At 51.7% G+C, this 19,225-nt stretch overlaps 1 protein-coding gene across 1 annotated transcript in view; it reads left to right on the forward strand.

Annotated features, from left to right (window-relative positions):
• Positions 1 to 1,072: 1,072 nt before the first annotated feature.
• Positions 1,073 to 19,225, forward strand: part of LOC144488752 (retinal guanylyl cyclase 2-like) — a 48,819-nt gene continuing 30,666 nt past the window's right edge. Inside the window, exons 1-6 of the mRNA XM_078206852.1 lie at positions 1,073 to 1,808; positions 5,044 to 5,345; positions 10,189 to 10,543; positions 11,510 to 11,568; positions 13,571 to 13,699; positions 16,582 to 16,722. Of these exons, the coding sequence (XP_078062978.1) occupies positions 1,073 to 1,808; positions 5,044 to 5,345; positions 10,189 to 10,543; positions 11,510 to 11,568; positions 13,571 to 13,699; positions 16,582 to 16,722 (1,722 nt within the window). The remainder of the gene's footprint in view (positions 1,809 to 5,043; positions 5,346 to 10,188; positions 10,544 to 11,509; positions 11,569 to 13,570; positions 13,700 to 16,581; positions 16,723 to 19,225) is intronic.

Here is a 19,225-nt window from a genome sequence, read left to right on the forward strand (position 1 = left end):
ACCTAACCTGCACATCTTTGGACACTAAGGGGCAATTAAGCATGGCCAATCCACCTAACCCGCACATCTTTGGACACTAAGGGGCAATTAAGCATGGCCAATCCACCTAACCTACACATCTTTGGACACTAAGGGGCAATTTAGCATGGCCAATCCACCTAAACTACGCATTTTAAGACATTAAGGGGCAATTTAGCATGGCCAATCCCCCCAAACCTACCCATTTTGGGACACTAAGAGGCAATTTAGCATGACCAATCCACGTAACCTGCACATCTTTGGACACTAAGAGGCAATTTAGCATGGCCAATCCACCTAACCTGCACATCTTTGGACACTAAGGGGCAATTTAGCATGGCCAATCCACCTAACCTGCACATCTTTGGACACTAAGGGGCAATTTAGCATGGCCAATCCACCTAACCTGCACATCTTTGGACACTAAGGGGCAATTTAGCATGGCCAATCCACCTAACCTACACATCTTTGGACACTAAGGGGCAATTAAGCATGGCCAATCCACCTAACCTACACATCTTTGGACACTAGGGGACAATTTAGCATGGCCAATCCACCTAAACTACGCATCTTAAGACATTAAGGGGCAATTTAGCATGGCCAATCCCCCCAAACCTACCCATTTTGGGACACTAAGAGGCAATTTAGCATGACCAATCCAGGTAACCTGCACATCTTTGGACACTAAGAGGCAATTTAGCATGGCCAATCCACCTAACCTGCACATCTTTGGACTCAATCTTGAGCTCAGGCCTTTGGGCTGGGGATTGAACCCACGGCCTTTTGGCTCAGATGGGAGTCAGCGACCCAGCGAGATCCCCACAGCATGCAGGTGGCTGGAGGAGAGACGGGGAGAGTCAAGTTCCACAGTGGAAATCTTGGGGAGTGGGTGGGGGTCAGAGGGTGGGGTATTTGCGATTGAGTTAACTCTCCTCGATCTTGTCTTCCCACTGCAGGATTCCTGGGTCTTTTATGAACCTCCCACCCCTTCTTCAGAGGGGGCCGCCTTGCGCCGGATGGAAGGGCTTTGAAAGAGATCGGCAGTGCGCGGACCATGAGATTTTCCTTCCGGAATTTTCCTCCAGGCTTGTCCGACCACCCTGGATGGATTGGTGGAAGAGTCCGCATTGCAGGCGGCCAATGGGATTGCAGAGAGCTGCAGCTGGCTCTTCTGATTGGTCTATGCCTGCCCCTCTGTCCCCAGTCGGCCATTTTCAAGATTGGTCTGGTGGGTCCGTGGGAGTGTGACCCGTTCTTCGCCAAGGCCCTGCCGGAAGTCGCTGCAAAGTTGGCCGTCGACCGGATCAACAAGGACCCGTTGCTGAGGCAGGGGCATTGGTACGATTACGTCCTGCTCGGTGAGGCCTGCCAGACGGCCCGAGGCCTTGCCGGCTTTGCCGGGCTGGAGAAGGAAGCCTCGGCCTTCGTCGGCCCCCTCAACCCCGGCTACTGCGCGGCCGCCGGCCTCTTCGGGAAGGACTGGAAGAAGCTGGTCGTCTCCTGGGCCTGCCTGGCGCCGGAGCTGGACCGGGGTGGCGGTGGCTTCCCCACCTTGGCCAGGCCGATCCCCTCGGCCGCCAGGGTCCTGTTCCACGTCCTCAAGCACTTCCGGTGGGCCCGCGTCGCCGTGGTGACCTCGGAGCAGGAGCTGTGGGCGGAGACGGGGCAGGAGCTGGCCAACCGCCTACGTCACTACAGCCTTCCCGTGGCCCTGGTGGTCACCATGGAAACAGAGCCCGAGGGAGCTGCTGAGGTCCTGAGGCGCATCAAGCAGGTGGACAACCTGAAAGGTAGGAATTGGGAATGGGAATGCCAGGCGGAGTCAAACAGCAGCGAGGCTTTCCCTCCGATTACTCAACAACAACAATTTACATTTATATCAGGGAATCTTAGAATCCCCACAGAGCAGAAAGAGACCATTCGGCCCATCGAGCCTGCACCGACACCAACCCCACCCAGCCCCTATCCCCATAACCCCACATATTTACTCTGCTAATCCCCCAGCATTGAGGATTAATTTAGCATGGCCAATCCATCCAACCTGCACATCTTTGGACACTAAGGGGCAATTTAGCACGGCCAATCCACCGAACCTGCACATCTTTGGACACTAAGGGGCAATTTAGCACGGCCAATCCACCTAACCCGCACATCTTTGGACACTAAGGGGCAATTTAGCATGGCCAATCCACCTAACCCGCACATCTTTGGACACTAAGGGGCAATTTAGCATGGCCAATCCACCTAACCTGCACATCTTTGGACACTAAAGGGCAATTTACCATGGCCAATCCACCTAACCTGCACATCTTCGGACACTAAGGGGCAATTTAGCATGGCCAATCCACCTAACCCGCACATCTTTGGACACTAAGTGGCAATTTAGCATGGCCAATCCACCTAACCTGCGCATCTTTGGACACTAAAGGGCAATTTACCATGGCCAATCCACCTAACCTGCACATCTTCGGACACTAAGGGGCAATTTAGCATGGCCTATCCACCTAACCTGCACATCTTTGGACAACAGGAGGAAACCAGAGCACCCGGAGGAAACCCACGCAGACACGGGGAGAACGTGCAGACTCCACACAGACAGTGACCAGAGGCCGAAATCAAATCCAGGTCCCTGTGAGGCAGCAGTGCTCACCACTGTGCCACCATGCCATCCAGGGTGGCACAGTTGTTAGCACTGGTTCGCACTTTTGGTCACCTATCCCTCACATCTCCTTAATGTTGTTTGATAATCATGAATGTGTAGGTTCAGTCGGTAGTTAGGAAGGCAAATGCAATGTTAGCATTCATGTCGAGAGGGCTAGAATACAAGAGGAGGGATGTACTCCTGAGGCTGTATAAGGTTCTGGTCAGACCCCCATTTGGAGTATTGTGAGCAGTTTTGGGCCCCGTATCTAAGGAAGGATGTGCTGGCCACAATCGGATCAGACATATTATTGTTGCCTGGCAGAACAGGCTCGAGGGGCTGAATGGCCTAATTTTGCTCCTATTTTTCATGGTCTTGTAGTGACCATAAGACCATAAGATATAGGAGCAAAATTAGGCCACTCGGCCCATCGAATCTGCTCTACCATTCAATCATGGCTGATATTTTTCTCATCCCCATTCTCCTGCCTTTTCCCCATAACCCCTGATCCCCTTATTGATCAAGAACCTATCTATCTCTGTCTTAAAGACACTCAATGACCCGGCCTCCACAGCCTTCTGCAGCAAAGAGTTCCACAGATTCACCACTCTCTGGCTGGAGAAATTCCTCCTCATCTCTGTTTTAAAGGATCGTCCCTTCAGCCTGAGGCTGTGCCCTCTGGTTCTAGTTTTTCCTACTAGTGGAAACATCCTCTCCACATCCACTCTATCCAGGCCTCGCAGTATCCTGTAAGTTTCAATAAGATCCCCCCTCATCCTTCTAAACTCCAACGAGTACAGACCCAGAGTCCTCAACCGTTCCTCATACGACAAGCTCTTCATTCCAGGGATCATTCTTGTGAACCTCCTCTGGACCCTTTCCAAGGCCAGCACATCCTTCCTTAGATACGGGGCCCAAAACTGCTCACAATATTCCGAATGGGGTCTGACCAGAGCCTTATACAGCCTCACAAGTACATCCCTGCTCTTGTATTCTAGCCCTCTCGACATGAATGCTAACATTGCATTTGCCTTCCTAACTACCGACTGAACCTGCACGTTTGTGATTATCAAACAACATTAAGGAGAAGTTAGGGATAGGTGACCAAAAGAGCTAACCAGGGCTAACGACTGTGCCACCCTGGATGGCATGGTGGAACAGTGGTTAGCACTGCTGCCTCACAGGGACCTGGATTCAATTCCCGGCTCGGGTCACTGTCTGTGTGGAGTCTGCACGTTCTCCTCGTGTTTGCGTGGGTTTCCCCCGGGTGCTCCGGTTTCCTCCTATTGTCCAAAGATGTGTGGGTTAAGTGGATTGGCCATGCTAAATTGCCCCTTCGTGTCCAAAGATGTGTGGGTTAGGTGGATTGGCCATGCTAAATTGACCCTTAGTGTCCAAAGATGTGCAGGTTTGGTGGATTAGCCATGTTAAATTGCCCCTTAGTGTCCAAAGATGTGTAGGTTAGGTGGATTGGCCATGCTAAATTGCCCCTTAGTGCCCAAAGATGTGCAGGTTAGGTGGATTGGCCATGCTAAATTGCCCCGTCGTGTCCAAAGATGTGTAGGTTAGGTGGATTGGCCATGCTAAATTGCCCCTTACTGTCCAAATATTTGTAGGTTAGGTGGATTGGCCGTGCTAAATTGCCCCTTAGTGTCCAAAGATGTGCGGGTTAGGTGGATTGGCCATGCTAAATTGCCCCTTAGTGTCCAAAGATGTGCGGGTTAGGTGGATTGGCCATGCTAAATTGCCCCTTAGTGTCCAAAGATGTGCGGGTTAGGTGGATTGGCCATGCTAAATTGCCCCTTAGTGTCCAAAGATGTGCGGGTTAGGTGGATTGGCCATGCTAAATTGCCCCTTAGTGTCCAAAGATGTGCGGGTTAGGTGGATTGGCCATGCTAAATTGCCCCTTAGTGTCCAAAGATGTGCAGGTTAGGTGGATTGGCCATGCTAAATTGCCCCTGCTCGGTGCAGACCCGATGGGCCGAATAGCCTCCTTCTGCACTGTCGGAATTCTATTCTGTGAAAAGCTCGGTCAAAGAATTAGGTTTTGAGGAGCGTCTTAAAGGAGGTGGGAGCGAGAGACAGAGAGGGGCTTAGGGAGGGAATTCCAGAGCTTAGGGCCCCCAGGCACGGCCGCCAATGGCGGAACGATGGGAATGGGATAGGGAGGATGCGCAAGAGGCCGGAATTGGAGGGATGTACGGGTTTGTTGGCGGATCACAGGGCTTTGGGAAGGTTCTGGAATTCGGGGGAGTGGGCCCACGGAGGGATTTGGAAGCCAGGACGAAGGTTTTACAATTGAGGGTGTTTCCGGACAGTGGGGCGTTCCAGGAGCATGGTTACGGTGCGAAAGGCCTCCATCGCTGTTTGTTGTCCGTTTTCAGTGGTGATCATGTGTATGCATTCGGTCCTCATTGGCGGGGAGGATCAGCTGCGCCTCCTGCAGCAGGCGGACAAGATGAAGATGGCAGACGGGAGTTACGTGTTCATCCCCTACGACACCATCCTTTACAGCCTTCCGTACAGGAACGCCACCTACCCAGTGCTGGCCTCGAACCCCAGGCTGCAACGCTCCTACGATGCCGTCCTCACCATCACCATGGACTCTGGGGAGAAGGACTTCCACCAGGTCCTCGGGGAAACCCTCGAGGCCAATGAGATCCGCACGCCCCTGCGGCCAACACAGGTTGGTAATTTTGAGAAAACCCTTTGCCACGATATTTTGCAACGTTGTAACAATGCCTCCTAATCAGTGTAGGCCTCACTCTAGGGGGAGGTGACCCAGTCTCGGGGGGAGGTGGGCCAGTCTCGGGGGGAGGTGGGCCAGTCTCGGGGGGAGGTGGGCCAGTCTCGGGGGGAGGTGGGCCAGTCTCGGGGGGAGGTGGGCCAGTCTCGGGGGGAGGTGGGCCAGTCTCGGGGGGAGGTGGGCCAGTCTCGGGGGGAGGTGGGCCAGTCTCGGGGGGAGGTGGGCCAGTCTCGGGGGGAGGTGGGCCAGTCTCGGGGGGAGGTGGGCCAGTCTCGGGGGAGGTGGGCCAGTCTCGGGGGGAGGTGGGCCAGTCTCGGGGGGAGGTGGGCCAGTCTCGGGGGGAGGTGGGCCAGTCTCGGGGGGAGGTGGGCCAGTCTCGGGGGGAGGTGGGCCAGTCTCGGGGGGAGGTGGGCCAGTCTCGGGGGAGGTGGGCCAGTCTCGGGGGGAGGTGGGCCAGTCTCGGGGGGAGGTGGGCCAGTCTCGGGGGGAGGTGGGCCAGTCTCGGGGGGAGGTGGGCCAGTCTCGGGGGGAGGTGGGCCAGTCTCGGGGGGAGGTGGGCCAGTCTCGGGGGGAGGTGGGCCAGTCTCGGGGGGAGGTGGGCCAGTCTCGGGGGGAGGTGGGCCAGTCTCGGGGGGAGGTGGGCCAGTCTCGGGGGGAGGTGGGCCAGTCTCGGGGGGAGGTGGGCCAGTCTCGGGGGGAGGTGGGCCAGTCTCGGGGGGAGGTGGGCCAGTCTCGGGGGTAGGTGGGCCAGTCTCGGGGGGAGGTGGGCCAGTCTCGGGGGGAGGTGGGCCAGTCTCGGGGGGAGGTGGGCCAGTCTCTCAACCAGAGACCACCCAATGTTGTAGAGCAACCCGATTTGTTGAAAGGACAGCAGCTTGGGAAGTGTTCACGGTGGCTTTGTCTCTCTCTGGCTGACTGTGGGCACTGCCCTGATCTGTGTGAGTGTTTCCAGCATTTTCCGTCGTTGCCCCTGGCTTCCTGTGACCGCAGAACCTCACTCATTGAAGAATAATGCTAGCTTGCATTTATATGGCGCCTTTCATGATCATCCTATGTCTCGAAGCGCTTTACGACCAAGTCAAATACTCTAGAAGAGTGTTGAAATGTGGGAAAAACAGCTCATTTGTGCACAGCAAGATCCCAATAACAGCACTGTGCTAATGGCCGGTTGGTCTATTCTTGTGATGTTGATTGAGGAGAATTCCTCTGTCCTCCTCCTCTAATGCGATTGGATCTTGAAATCCAGCCAGACACATTGTCGGTTCAACAATTAAGTTTTTAAAGTTTATTTATTAGTGTCACAAGTAAGGCTTACATTAACACTGCAATGAAGTTACTGTGAAAATCCTCCTAGTCGCCACACTCCGGCGCCTGTTCGGGTAACACTGAGGGAGAATTTAGTACGACCAATGCACCCTAACCAGCACGTCTTTCGGACTGTGGGAGGAAACTGGAGGAAACCCACGCAGACACGGGGAGAACGCGCAGACTCCGCACAGACAGTGACCCGAGCCGGGGATCGAACCCGGGTCCCCGGCACTGTGCTAACCCACTGTGCCGCCCCACCGACGAGGCAGAATGGAGCCTTTGACAGTGAGGCACTCCCTCAGTACCGCACCCGGAGTGCTGGCCTTGGTTTCCGTACACGGTTATGTAAAAATGACCCCGTTGCCAGGACTTTCACCTGGCCAGTCTGGGCTTAAAAGATTTCTGGGCAGTCTTCGCTCTCAGTGAAGTTAAGTCAGAAAGCCCTTTGACTCGGAACTAAGCCGAGGAATTTAAGTGGAATAATCGGATTACTCGGAAGAACAGTCGCTTCTCAATCCCCTACAGCGAGGGCGGCTGTTCTCGCTGGGACTGAGAGAGAAATGAACTGTCCGTGTTCACACCACTACCATTCAATCTTATTTTCACATCAGTTGCTGTGATCTGGAATCGGGTTCAATAGGAACTTTCAGACAGAGGATTTGGAGAAATGCTTAAAGGGGGACAGTTTTGCCACGTCGTTGGGGGGGAAGGAATAAAGGGACGGGCGGGCAGGCGACTGGAACTAGAAATCATAGAAATCATACAAACCCTGCAGTACAGAAAGAGGCCATTCGGCCCATCGAGTCTGCACCGACCACAATCCCACCCAGGCCCCACCCCCATATCCCTACATATTTTACCCACTAATCCCTCTAATCTACGCATCCCAGGACACTAAGGGGCAATTTTACCACGGCCAATCAACCTGACCCGCACATCTTTGGACTGTGGGAGGAAACCGGAGCACCCGGAGGAAACCCACGCAGACACGAGGAGAATGTGCAAACTCCACACAGACAGCGACCCAAGCCGGGAATCGAACCGAGGTCCCTGGAGCTGTGAAGCAGCAGTGCTAACCACTGTGCCACCGTGCCGCCCAATTGGAACTAATTGGAAAACTCTTTCAAAGGGCTAGCATGGACACATGGGGCCGAATGGCATGCCTCTCTGCAGTGAGGTTTGATGTTTTAACAAGTTTGTTGCACATGGCTCTGGTGTGTCGATAATAACGAACACCATAACATTTTCCAGAGAATCATAGAATCCTACAGTGCAGAAGGAGGCCATTCGGCCCATCGAGTCTGCACCGAGCACAATCCCACCCAGGCCCTATCCCCATTACCCTGCTAATCCCCCTGACACTCAGAGACAATTTAGCATGGCCAATCCACCGAACCTGCACTTCTTTGGACACTAAGGGGCAATTTAGCATGGCCAATCCACCTAACCTACACATCTTTGGACACTAAGGGGCAATTTAGCATGGCCAATCCCCCTAACCTGCACATCTTTGGACACTAAGGGACAATTTAGCATGGCCAATCCCCCTAACCTGTACTTCTTTGGACACTAAGGGGCAATTTAGCATGGCCAATCCACCTAACCCGCACATTTTTGGACACTAAGGGACAATTTATCATGGCCAATCCCCCTAACCTGCACATCTTTGGACACTAAGGGACAATTTATCATGGCCAATCCCCCTAACCCGCACATCTTTGGACACTAAGGGACAATTTAGCATGGCCAATCCACCGAACCTGCACTTCTTTGGACACTAAGGGGCAATTTAGCATGGCCAATCCACCTAACCTACACATCTTTGGACACTAAGGGGCAATTTAGCATGGCCAATCCCCCTAACCTGCACATCTTTGGACACTAAGGGACAATTTAGCATGGCCAATCCCCCTAACCTGTACTTCTTTGGACACTAAGGGGCAATTTAGCATGGCCAATCCACCTAACCCGCTCATTTTTGGACACTAAGGGACAATTTATCATGGCCAATCCCCCTAACCTGCACATCTTTGGACACTAAGGGACAATTTATCATGGCCAATCCCCCTAACCCGCACATCTTTGGACACTAAGGGACAATTTAGCATGGCCAATCCCCCTAACCTACACATCTTTGGACACTAAGGGGCAATTTAGCATGGCCAATCCACCTAACCCCATATCTTTGGACTGTGGGAGGAAACCGGAGCACCCGGAGGAAACCCACGCAGACACAGGGAGAACGTGCAAACTCCACACAGACAGTGACCCGAGCCAGGAATCGAACCTGGGTTCCTGGCGCTGTGAGGCAGCAGAGCTAACCACTCTGCCGCCCCAAAATACTAAGGAAATGTGCATTTCTGTTGTGCACCTCACAGCCAATGAGATAGTTTTTGAAGTGCAGCAGGATGATGGGCTGAATGGCCTCTGTTGGTGCCCTAATCTTTCTGTGGCAGCATTGAGGAAATTTGACATGTCCGCTACGACTCTCACCAACTTTTACAGATGCACCATAGAAAGCATCCTTTCTTGTTGTATCACAGCTTGGTATGGCTCCTGCTCTGCCCAAGACCGCAAGAAAAGTTTAAAGTAAAGTTAATTTATTAGTCACAACTAAAGCTTACATTAACACTGCAATGAAGTTACTGTGAAAATCCCATCGTTGCCACACTCCGGCACCAGTTCAGGTCAATGCACCCTAACCAGCACGTCTTTCAGACTGTGGGAGGAAACCGGAGCACCCGGAGGAAACCCACGCAGACACGGGGAGAATGTGCAAACTCCACACAGACAGTGACCCAAGCCGGGAATCGAACCCGGGTCCCTGGCACTGTGAGGCAGCAGTGCTAACCACTGTGCCGCCCTCTGACAAACTACAAAGGGTTGTGAACTAAGCCCAGTCCATCACACAAACCAGCCTCCCATCCATTGACTCTGTCTACACTTCCCGCTGCCTCGGGAAAAGCAGCCGGCATAATTAAGGACCCCCACGCACCCCGGACATTCTCTCTTCCACCTTCTTCCTTCGGGAAAAAGACACAAAAGTCTGAGGTCACGCACCGACCGACTCAAGAACAGCTTCTTCCCTGCTGCTGTCAGACTTTTGAATGGACCTACCTTGCATTAAGTTGATCTTTCTCTACACCCTAGCTATGACTGTAACACTACATTCTGCACCCTCTCATTTCCTCCTCTATGAACGGTATGCTTTGTCTGTATAGCGCGCAAGAAACAATACTTTTCACTGTATCCCAATACATGTGACAATAATAAATCAAATCCTTCTCCCCTATGTACTCTATGAACGGTATGCTTTGTCTGTATAACGCGCAAGAAACAATACTTCTCACTGGATCCCAATACATGTGACAATAATAAATCAAAGAGCTGCTGCCTACGTGAGGGGCTGAATGGCCTCCTCAGGCATCTCTCCGTTCCAGGTAACACAATATCAATGCCTTCTCTTTCCAAACAGGTCTCCCCGTTGTTTGGGACCATTTACAACTCGATTTACTTCCTGGTCAAAGCGATGGAAAACACCTACAGGGGAAGCCGGTGGGTGACCGGGGCAAGCATTGCCTGGCACGCCAGCGGGATGGAGTTCGAGGGCTTTAACCAGGCCTTGCGGACAGACAAAGACGGCACCGTCATCGCTGACTACGTGGTCCTGGACACCGACGGAACCGGGAGCCAACTGAGGCCGACTCACTCAGTCAACGTGAAGGTGGGCACCCTGAAATACCTGGGCACTGCCATCCATTTCCCGCAGGGCACAGGCCCCGGCACGGATGCCGACTGCTGGTTTGACTCCAAGGATATGTGCACAGGAGGTAAGACTGTCTGGAATATAAACATTCTTCCCCTCCGTTCCGAATTCTTCCGTGGCCTCACCCTGCTTCGTAGAATCGTAGAATCCCTACAGTGCAGGGAGAGGCCATTCGGCCCATCGAGTCTGCACCGACCACAATCCCACCCAGGCCCTATCCCCATAACCCCATGCATTTACCCCCTGACACTAAGGGGCAATTTAGCACGGCCAATCCACCTAACCTGCATATCTTTGGACACTAAGGGGCAATTTAGCATGGCCAATCCACCTAACCTGCACATCTTTGGACATTAAGGGGCAATTTAGCATGGCCAATCCACCTAACCCGCACATCTTTGGGCACCAAAGGGCAATTTAGCATGGCCAATCCACCTAACCCACACGTCTTTGGACACTAAGGGGCAATTTAGCATGGCCAATCCACCTAACCTGCACATCTTTGGACTATGGGAGGAAACCGGAGGACCCGGAGGAAACCCACGCAGACACGGGGAGAACGTGCAGACTCCACACAGACAGTGACTGAGGCCGGAATTGAATCAGGCCCTTGGCGCTGTGAGGCAGCAGCGCTAACCCACTGTGCCACCGTGCCGTCTGTGTCGAGCTTCCAGCTCTACAACCCTCCGCTATCTCTACCCCGGTTCAATCCCCCAATTCCCATCGCTCCGCCATTGCCTGGGGATCGCTAAGCTCTGGGATTCCCTCCCTGAACCTCTGCCCTCTCCTCCTGTAAGAGAGTCCTTAAAACCGACCTCCTTACCATGCCGTTGGTCACCCGTCCCGGATAGCAATCTAACGCGGCTGTGTGTGAATCTTTGACCGTTGCTGCTCTGAAGGGATGCTTTGTTACATTCTACTCGCTATATAAATGCAAGGTATTGTTGCTGCTAATCATTGCCTTCTCTTATATTTATCCTAAACCCCGCCACGATGTCCAATGGGATGCCGGATTGTCTATCTTGCCTAGGATTGGAGCCTATGTTTGTGTTACTGATTTTCGCCCTGGCTGCCGCTCTAACACTGGCTGCTGGCACTACGGCCTACTTCCTCAGGTTTGCATTCCCACCGTTCTATCCCCCTTGCTTTAACTTGCTAGTTTTTCCTTCCTTGACCAGAGGAGCAGAAACGTACAGACAGGAGGAGGCCACTCAGCCTGCCTTGCCTGTGCTAGCCCTCTGAAAGAGCAGCTGTGTTTAATGCTGTACCTTTGCTTGTTGTCCATTCCCTGTTATTATTTCATTCAGTACTCATTCCCCCTCCCCTAAAGATCGATATCAGTGTGGATTCAACAGTGTCACACCTGAGGGCGTGCGTTAGACCCGACCTTTCTCCGTAGGAAGGTTTCCCTGCCTCAGAGTGAAGCTGTGGTGTGAAATGTGACTGAGGGTTTTTCTCTCTCTCTCTCTCTCTCCCTTTCTCACTCTTTCTCTCTTTCTATGTCTCTCCCTTTTTCTCTCTCTCTTTGTCTCACTTCCTCTTTCTTATCTCTCCTTCTCTCTCTCTCTCTTTTTCACTTTCTTCTCTTCTTTTTTCTCTCTCTTTATCACTCTCTCTCTCTTTTTCTCTCACTTTCTCTTTTTTCAACTCTCTTTTTCACTCTCTTCTCTTTCTCTCTCTCCCTCTCTCTCTTTTTCTCTCTCACTCTCTCTCCCTCACTCTCTCTTTTTCTCTCTCTCCCCCCCTCTCTCTCTCTCCCCCCTCTCTCTTTCTCTCTCTCTCTAGCCCTCTCTTCCCCCCCTCTCTCTCTCTTTCTCCCTCACTCGCTCTCTCTCTTTCTCTCTCTCACTCTCCCTCACTCTCTCTCTCTCTCTCCCTCCCTCTTTCTCCCTCCCTCTCTCTCTCTCTTTCTCCCTCACTCTTTCTTTCTCTCTCTCTCTTTCTCCCTCACTCTTTCTTTCTCTCTCTCCCTCACTCTCTCTCTCTCTTTCTCTCTCTCTCTCTCCCCCTCTCTCTCTCTTTCTCCCTCACTCTCTCTCTCTTTCTCCCTCTCTCTCTCTCTCTATCTCTCTCTCTCTCTCTCTTTCCCCTTATCTCTCAGTAATAAATAACAATGGTCATGTTTAATTTACACGTCACTGTAACGCAGAGGCTTGCGGCCTCATGGCTGTCGGTCGGCTTCCAGGATTGAACTGATGCAGAAGCCCACGTTTGCTCGAGCGATTCCCCCACCCTGGTCCCTGCTTGGTTACCCCGGGTCAAATGACCCTCTCGACACATTGCCCCATAAAGGGGGCAAACGCCACACTCCGGCTCTTTCTTCCTCTCCTTTCTCTCTCTGTCACTCTCTGTTTTGCTCTTTCTCCCTCTCTCTGATCCATCAAGTCTTGGATTGAAGTCCGATTCCAGAATATTGGGCACAAAGTCCAGGCTGACACTCCCCGTGAGGGAGTGCCGCAGTGCTGAAGGTGCCATCTTTCAGATCAGAGACTAAACTAAGCTCCTTCCCGCCACCAATCGGAGCAGGGGGTTTCTGCCTGACATTTTTGCCAATATCTTTTTCTTTGAATAGCATCACAAAATCCACTCGCTGCATCATGACTGTTTGTGGGAGCTCTCTGTACGCTAACTGGCTGCTTTGTTGCCCCATGTAGCAACAGTGCCAACATTTCAAACGGGAACAAAAGAGCTTTGTTGGCATGGGATGTCCGTGAAATAGTCAAATTGGTTCTTTCAATAGGACGTCTGTAATTTTCTAAGTTCGGGGTTGCGGGTTCTAAACAAAAAGGGAAGATGTGGTTTGCACATGTAGATTCTAACGAACAGATTTATTCTCATATCGAGAACAAACAAACTAAAACAGCAGCCTGTGCAACACCCTAATGACATCGCCATGTGATCAGCTCTTAAAGCAATCACGCAACCACTTAAATATATAATCCCACGCAGGAAGCAGAGGGTCAGCCCAGGTTTCAGGATGGGCAGGAGATTGGTGGCAGACATGCCCAGGTAAGGGGTGCCAGTCAAGGCGAAGGGTTGACCCAGAGAAAGGTGTGATGTTTAAACAAAAAAACGTGACAAACCACGGGAGATCCATGCAATCTTTCTCTTGACGTTCCACAGGAGTAATTTCCAAAAATGTGAACCATTAACAGGACCGAACAAGATCATCATGACTTTGGACGACCTCGTGTTTATCAATGCCGAGCTTAGTCGTAAGGTAGGGTGTTCTGCAGCCTTAGTCTTCAATGTAACCTCACTGAGAAATATTGTCCTCGTTTGCAACAAGCCCCCTGCCGTCACCACCCCCTGTTCACCCGTCACCCCCTGTGCCCACCGATCTCCGCTGGCACCAACTCCCGGCAACCAATCAACCTTCGAATTCTCGCCTTCAAATCTCCCCCGTAGGTTCTGCACAGTGGCACTGAGTGAGAAAGAGTTTGGTCAACTGGGTATCTACACCGTGAGGGTCCGCGGGAGGTGATTGGCGGCAGGGTGGCGGGGGAGGGGGGTGAATCTGGGAGTTGTTGGACCCAATGGAACCTCAGGAGGGAGTTGAAGTTGCTTTGAGTTGAGGAAGGGCTTGTTGCAACCACAAGAGGGAGACCACAGCTGGGGTATTGTGTTCAGTCTGATCTACGTATCTAGAATCGAACACAGAACAGTACAGCACAGGAACAGGCCCTTTGGCCCACAATGTTGTGCCGAACATGACGTCAAATTAAACTAATCCCTTCTTCGCTCCATGTGCCTCTATTCCTCGCATGTGCCTATCTAAAAGCCCCTTAAATCCCCTATCGTATCTGCCTCCCCCTGGCAATGCGTTCCAGATACCTACCACTCTCTGTAAAAAAAAGCTTACCCCTCACATCTCCTCTGAACTTTTCCCCTCTCACCTTAAGTGCGTGTGCCCTAGTATTAGACATTTCAACTCTGGGAAATGTCTGTCAACCCTGTCTACGCCTCTCATAATTTTATAGACTTCTATCGTGTCTCCCCTCAGCCTCCGCCGCTCCAGAGAAAACACCCCTAGTTTATCCAGCCTCTCCTTATCACTCATACCCTCTAATCCAGGCAGCATCCTGGTAAACCTCTTCTGCACCCTCTCCAAAGCCTCCACATCCTTCCTGTAACGTGGCGACCAGAATTGAACGCAATACTCTCTAAGTGCGGCCCAACCAAAGTTTTATATAAAGTTGCAACATGTCATCCTGACTCTTGTTCTCAATGCCCCAACCAATGAAGGCAAGCACTTCTTCACCACTCTATCCACTTGGGTGGCCACTTTCAGGGAGCCAAGGACTTGAACTCCAAGATCTCCAAGTCCTTGTCTTGGAGAGATTGCAACAAAGGTTCAATCGATTGACTCCTGGCGTGAAGAGATTGCCTTATAAGGAGAGATTGACTACAATGGGACCACACCCGGAGTATTGCGTGTAGTTTTGGTCTCCTTACCTGAAAAAGTAAGATGTCTCACAACACCAGGGTTAAAGTCCAACAGGTTTATTTGGTGACACGAGCTTTCGGAGCGCCGCTCCTTCTTCAGGTAGTGGGTGAAGGAGCAGCGCTCCGAATGCTCGTGTCACCAAATAAACCTGTTGGACTTCAACCTGGTGTTGTGAGACTTCTTACTGAGCCCACCCCAGTCCAACGCCGGCATCTCCACATCTTACCTAAGAAAGGATATACTTGTCACAGAGGGAGTGCAGCGAAGGTCCAGCAGACTGATTCCTGGGATGGTAGGATTGTCGTACGAGGAAAGATTGGGATCGACCGGGTCTGTATTCACTGGAGTTTAGAAGAATGAGGGCAGAATCTCATTGGAACGGATAAAATTCTGACAGGGCTGAACAGACTGGATACAGGGATGTTGTTACCCCTGGCTGGAGGGTCTCGAACAAAGGCTCACAGTCTCAGGATACGGGGAGAGGTCATTTAGGACTGAGTTGAGGAGAGATTTCTTCACTCAGAGGGTGGTGAACCTGTGGAATTCTCTACCACAGAAAGCTGTGCAGACCAAGTCACGGAATGTATTTAAGAAGGATATAGATAGATTTCGAGACTCTAACGGTGTCAAGGGGGTATGGGGAGAGAGTGGGGAGTTTGACTATGAGGCAGAGATTCGGCAAGGATGGTGGTGAATGGCGGAGCAGGCTCGAAGGGCTGAATGGCCTCCTCCTGCTCCTGTTTTCTATCCTCTGTGGGGTTTAGTGAACACAGTAAGAAGTCTCACAACACCAGGTTAAAGTCCAACAGGTTTATTTGGTAGCAAATACCATAAGCTTTCGGAGCGCTGCTCCTTCGTCAGATGGAGTGGAAATGGTTTAGTGAAACCAGAGGTGATTTCAGTGAAACATGAGGATGTTCTCATCTGAGGGAGGATGTCCTTGCTACAGAGGGAGTACAGCGAAGGTTTACCAGGCTGATTCCTGAGATGGCAGGTCTGTCATATGAGGAGAGCACTGTATTCACTGGAGTTTAGAAGTGTGAGGGGATCTCATAAAAAAGTATAAGATTCTAACAGGATTAGACAGGGTTGATTCAGAAAGTATGTTCCCGATGATGGGGGGAGTCCAGAATTAGGGGTCATATTTTGAGGGTAAGGGGGTAAACCTTTTAGGACTGAGGGGAGGAGAAATTTCTTCACCCAGAGGGTGGTGAATGTGTGGAATTCACTCCCATAGAAAGTAGTTGAAGGCAAAACGTTGTGTGATTTCAAGAAGAAATTAGATATAACTCTTGGAGCTAAAGGGATCAAGAGATAAGGGGGGGGGGGGGATTGGGGGGGTCAGGATATGCATTAAACTGCATCTGCCACTTGCCCACCCATTCCACTGGCCTGTCTGCATCCTCCTGATGTCTATCACTCTCCTCACAGTTCACAACGGCCCCCATACTCGGGAAAGACAAAGGATGAAGTGGTGCGTCAGTCGAAAGGCAGTGTGGCGGGGTCAGGGGTCAGTGCTGAGTGAAGGGTCAGGGGTCAGTGCAGTGTAAAGGGTCAGGGGTCAGTGCAGAGTGAAGGGTCAGGGTTGACTAGGCCCGAGGGCCTTTTCCCACTCGGAGAGATTCTTACGTCATTGTTCCGATGTCCGCTTTCAGAGGCTGAACAGTGAGAATGAAATGTCCGTCCTGGGGAGGAGCGTCTTGGACATGAAAAGCATCAAGACCCCCAAACACTCTGCTTCGGGCAGAAGCCTCATGGTCGCCACTCCAGAGAGCAGCAATGTGGCCATCTACGAGGTAACTTCCCCCCCCCCCTTCTCCCTCAGGACGATGATGTTGAAACCAGTGGAATTCGTTCCGATAAGTAACTCTCAGAGGCAGCTCTGAGGCCTGGTCTAATGCTCCAGAGACACAGGTTCAAATCCCACCACGGCGGCTGAGGGAGGGCGAAGTTTTAATTCAATTGATTAATAAATTTGGAATCAAATGCTGGCCTGATTGATAATTATCGCAAAGATACCCCGTTGTTATAAAACCCACCCTGGGAGGAAAGAACAAAGAACAGTACAGCACAGGAACAGGCCCTTCGGCCCTCCAAGTCTGCACCGACCATACTACCCGACTGAACTAAAACCCCCTACCCTCCCAGGGACCGTATCCCTCTATTCCCGTCCTATTCATGCATTTGTCAAGACGCCCCTTAAAAGTCACTATCGTATCTGCCTCCACTCCCTCCCCCGGCAACGAGTTCCAAGCACCCACCACTCTCTGTGTAAAAAACTTGCCTCGTACATCTCCTTTAAACCTTGCCCCTCGCACCTTAAACCTGTGCCCCCTAGTAATTGACTCTTCCACCCTGGGAAAAGGATTCTGACTATCCACTCTGTCCATGCCTCTCATAATCTTGTAGACTTCTATCAGGTCTCCCCTCAACCTCTGTCGCTTCAGTGAGTACAAACCAAGTTTCTCCAATCTCTCCTCATAGCTAATGCCCTCCATACCAGGCAACATCCTGGTAAATCTTTTCTGTACCCTCTCCAAAGCCTCCACATCCTTCTGGTAGTGTGGCGACCAGAATTGAACACTATATTCCAAGTGCGGCCTAACTAAGGTTCTATAAAGCTGCAACATGACTTGCCAATTTTTAAACTCAATGCCCCGGCCGATGAAGGCAAGCATGCCGTATGCCTTCTTGACTACCTTCTCCACCTGCGTTGCCACTTTCAGTGACCTGTGTACCTGAAATCTGCCGTCCTTACCCTGTCTGGCCTACATGTGACTCCAGACCCACAGCCGATGTGGTTGATTCGTAACTGCCCCTGTGAAAAGCCCCCTAAAACAGCGCCGTGGGTGTACCTACCCCACATTGACTGTAGTGGTTCAGGAAGGTGGCTCACCCACCACCTATTCAAGGGGCAATTAGGGATGGGCAATGAATTCTGGGCCCAGCCAGCGACGCCCACATCCCAAGAACGAAGAAGTATAAACCCAAATAATTTCTCTTCCCGCATTATCGAGGGTGTCGGCTATGGGGGAAGGTTGAATAAACAGATTGTTTTCACTGGAAAGATGGAGGCTGAGGGGAGACCTGATAGAGGTCTACAATATGATGAGAGGCACAGACAGGGTGTCAGAGTCAGAGGCTTTTTCCCCAGGGTAGAAGTGTCAGTTACAAGGGGGCACAAGGTGAGAGGGGGAAGGTTTAGGGGAGATGTGCGGGGAGGGGTGTTTTCACGCAGAGAGTGCCTGGAACGCGCTGCCAGAGGAGGTGGTGGAAGCAGACACATTTAAGTGACATCTGGATGGCTACCTGAAGAGGGAGGGAATAGAGGGATACGGACCGAGTAAGGGCAGAAGATTCTGTTTTTAGTTTAGTCAGGGCATCATGATTGGCACAGGCTTGGAGGGGCCGAAGGGCCTGTTCCTTGGACAGTCAGAAGCTTTTTCCCAGGGTGGAAGAGTCAATTATCAGAGGGCGTAGCTTTAAGGTGCGAGGGGCAAGGTTTAAAGGAGATGTACGAGGCAGATTTTGTTACACAGAGGGTGGTGGGTGCCTGGAACTCGCTGCCGGGGGAGGAAGTGGAAGCAGTTAAGATAGTGAGTGTTAAGGGGGCGTCTGGACAAATACATGAATAGGATGTGAATAGAGGGATATGGTCCCCGGAAGGGTAGGGGATTTTAGTTGAGTGGGGCAACATGGTGGGTGCAGGCTTGGAGGGCCGAAGGGCCTGTTCCTGTGCTGTACTGGTCTTTGTTCTTTATAACTGTGACTTTGTTCTTTATAAATTCAGAAAATGGACTACATTTGCTCCGAGGAGCTTCAGGTGTCCTGAAGTCAGGAAAGGTGCTAGATAAATGCAAATTCATTAATTCCTGCACGACTGTTTAGGGATAAGGTGCTGGTGAGGCCACACCTGGACTACTGCCTACAGTCTTGGTCTCCCGACTTGAGAAAGGATATACTGGCACTGGAGGGGTCGCAGAGGAGATTCACTAGGTTGATTCCAGAGTTGAGAGGGTTGACTTATGAGAAGAGACTGAGTAGACTGGGTCTATACTCATTGGAATGCAGAAGAATGAGGGGAGATCTTATAGAAACATACAAGATTATGAAGGGAATAGACAAGATAGAAGCAGGGAAGTTGTTTCCACTGGCGGGTGAAACTAGAACTAGGGGGCATGGCCTCAAAGTAAGGGGGAGCAGATTTAGGACTGAGTTGAGGAGGAACTTCTTCATCCAAAGGGTTGTGAATCTGTGGGATTCCCTGCCCAGTGAAGCAGTTGAGGCTACCTCATTGAA

The sequence above is a fragment of the Mustelus asterias genome, unplaced genomic scaffold, assembly GCF_964213995.1.
Source record: "Mustelus asterias unplaced genomic scaffold, sMusAst1.hap1.1 HAP1_SCAFFOLD_1840, whole genome shotgun sequence".
NCBI lineage: Eukaryota > Metazoa > Chordata > Chondrichthyes > Carcharhiniformes > Triakidae > Mustelus > Mustelus asterias.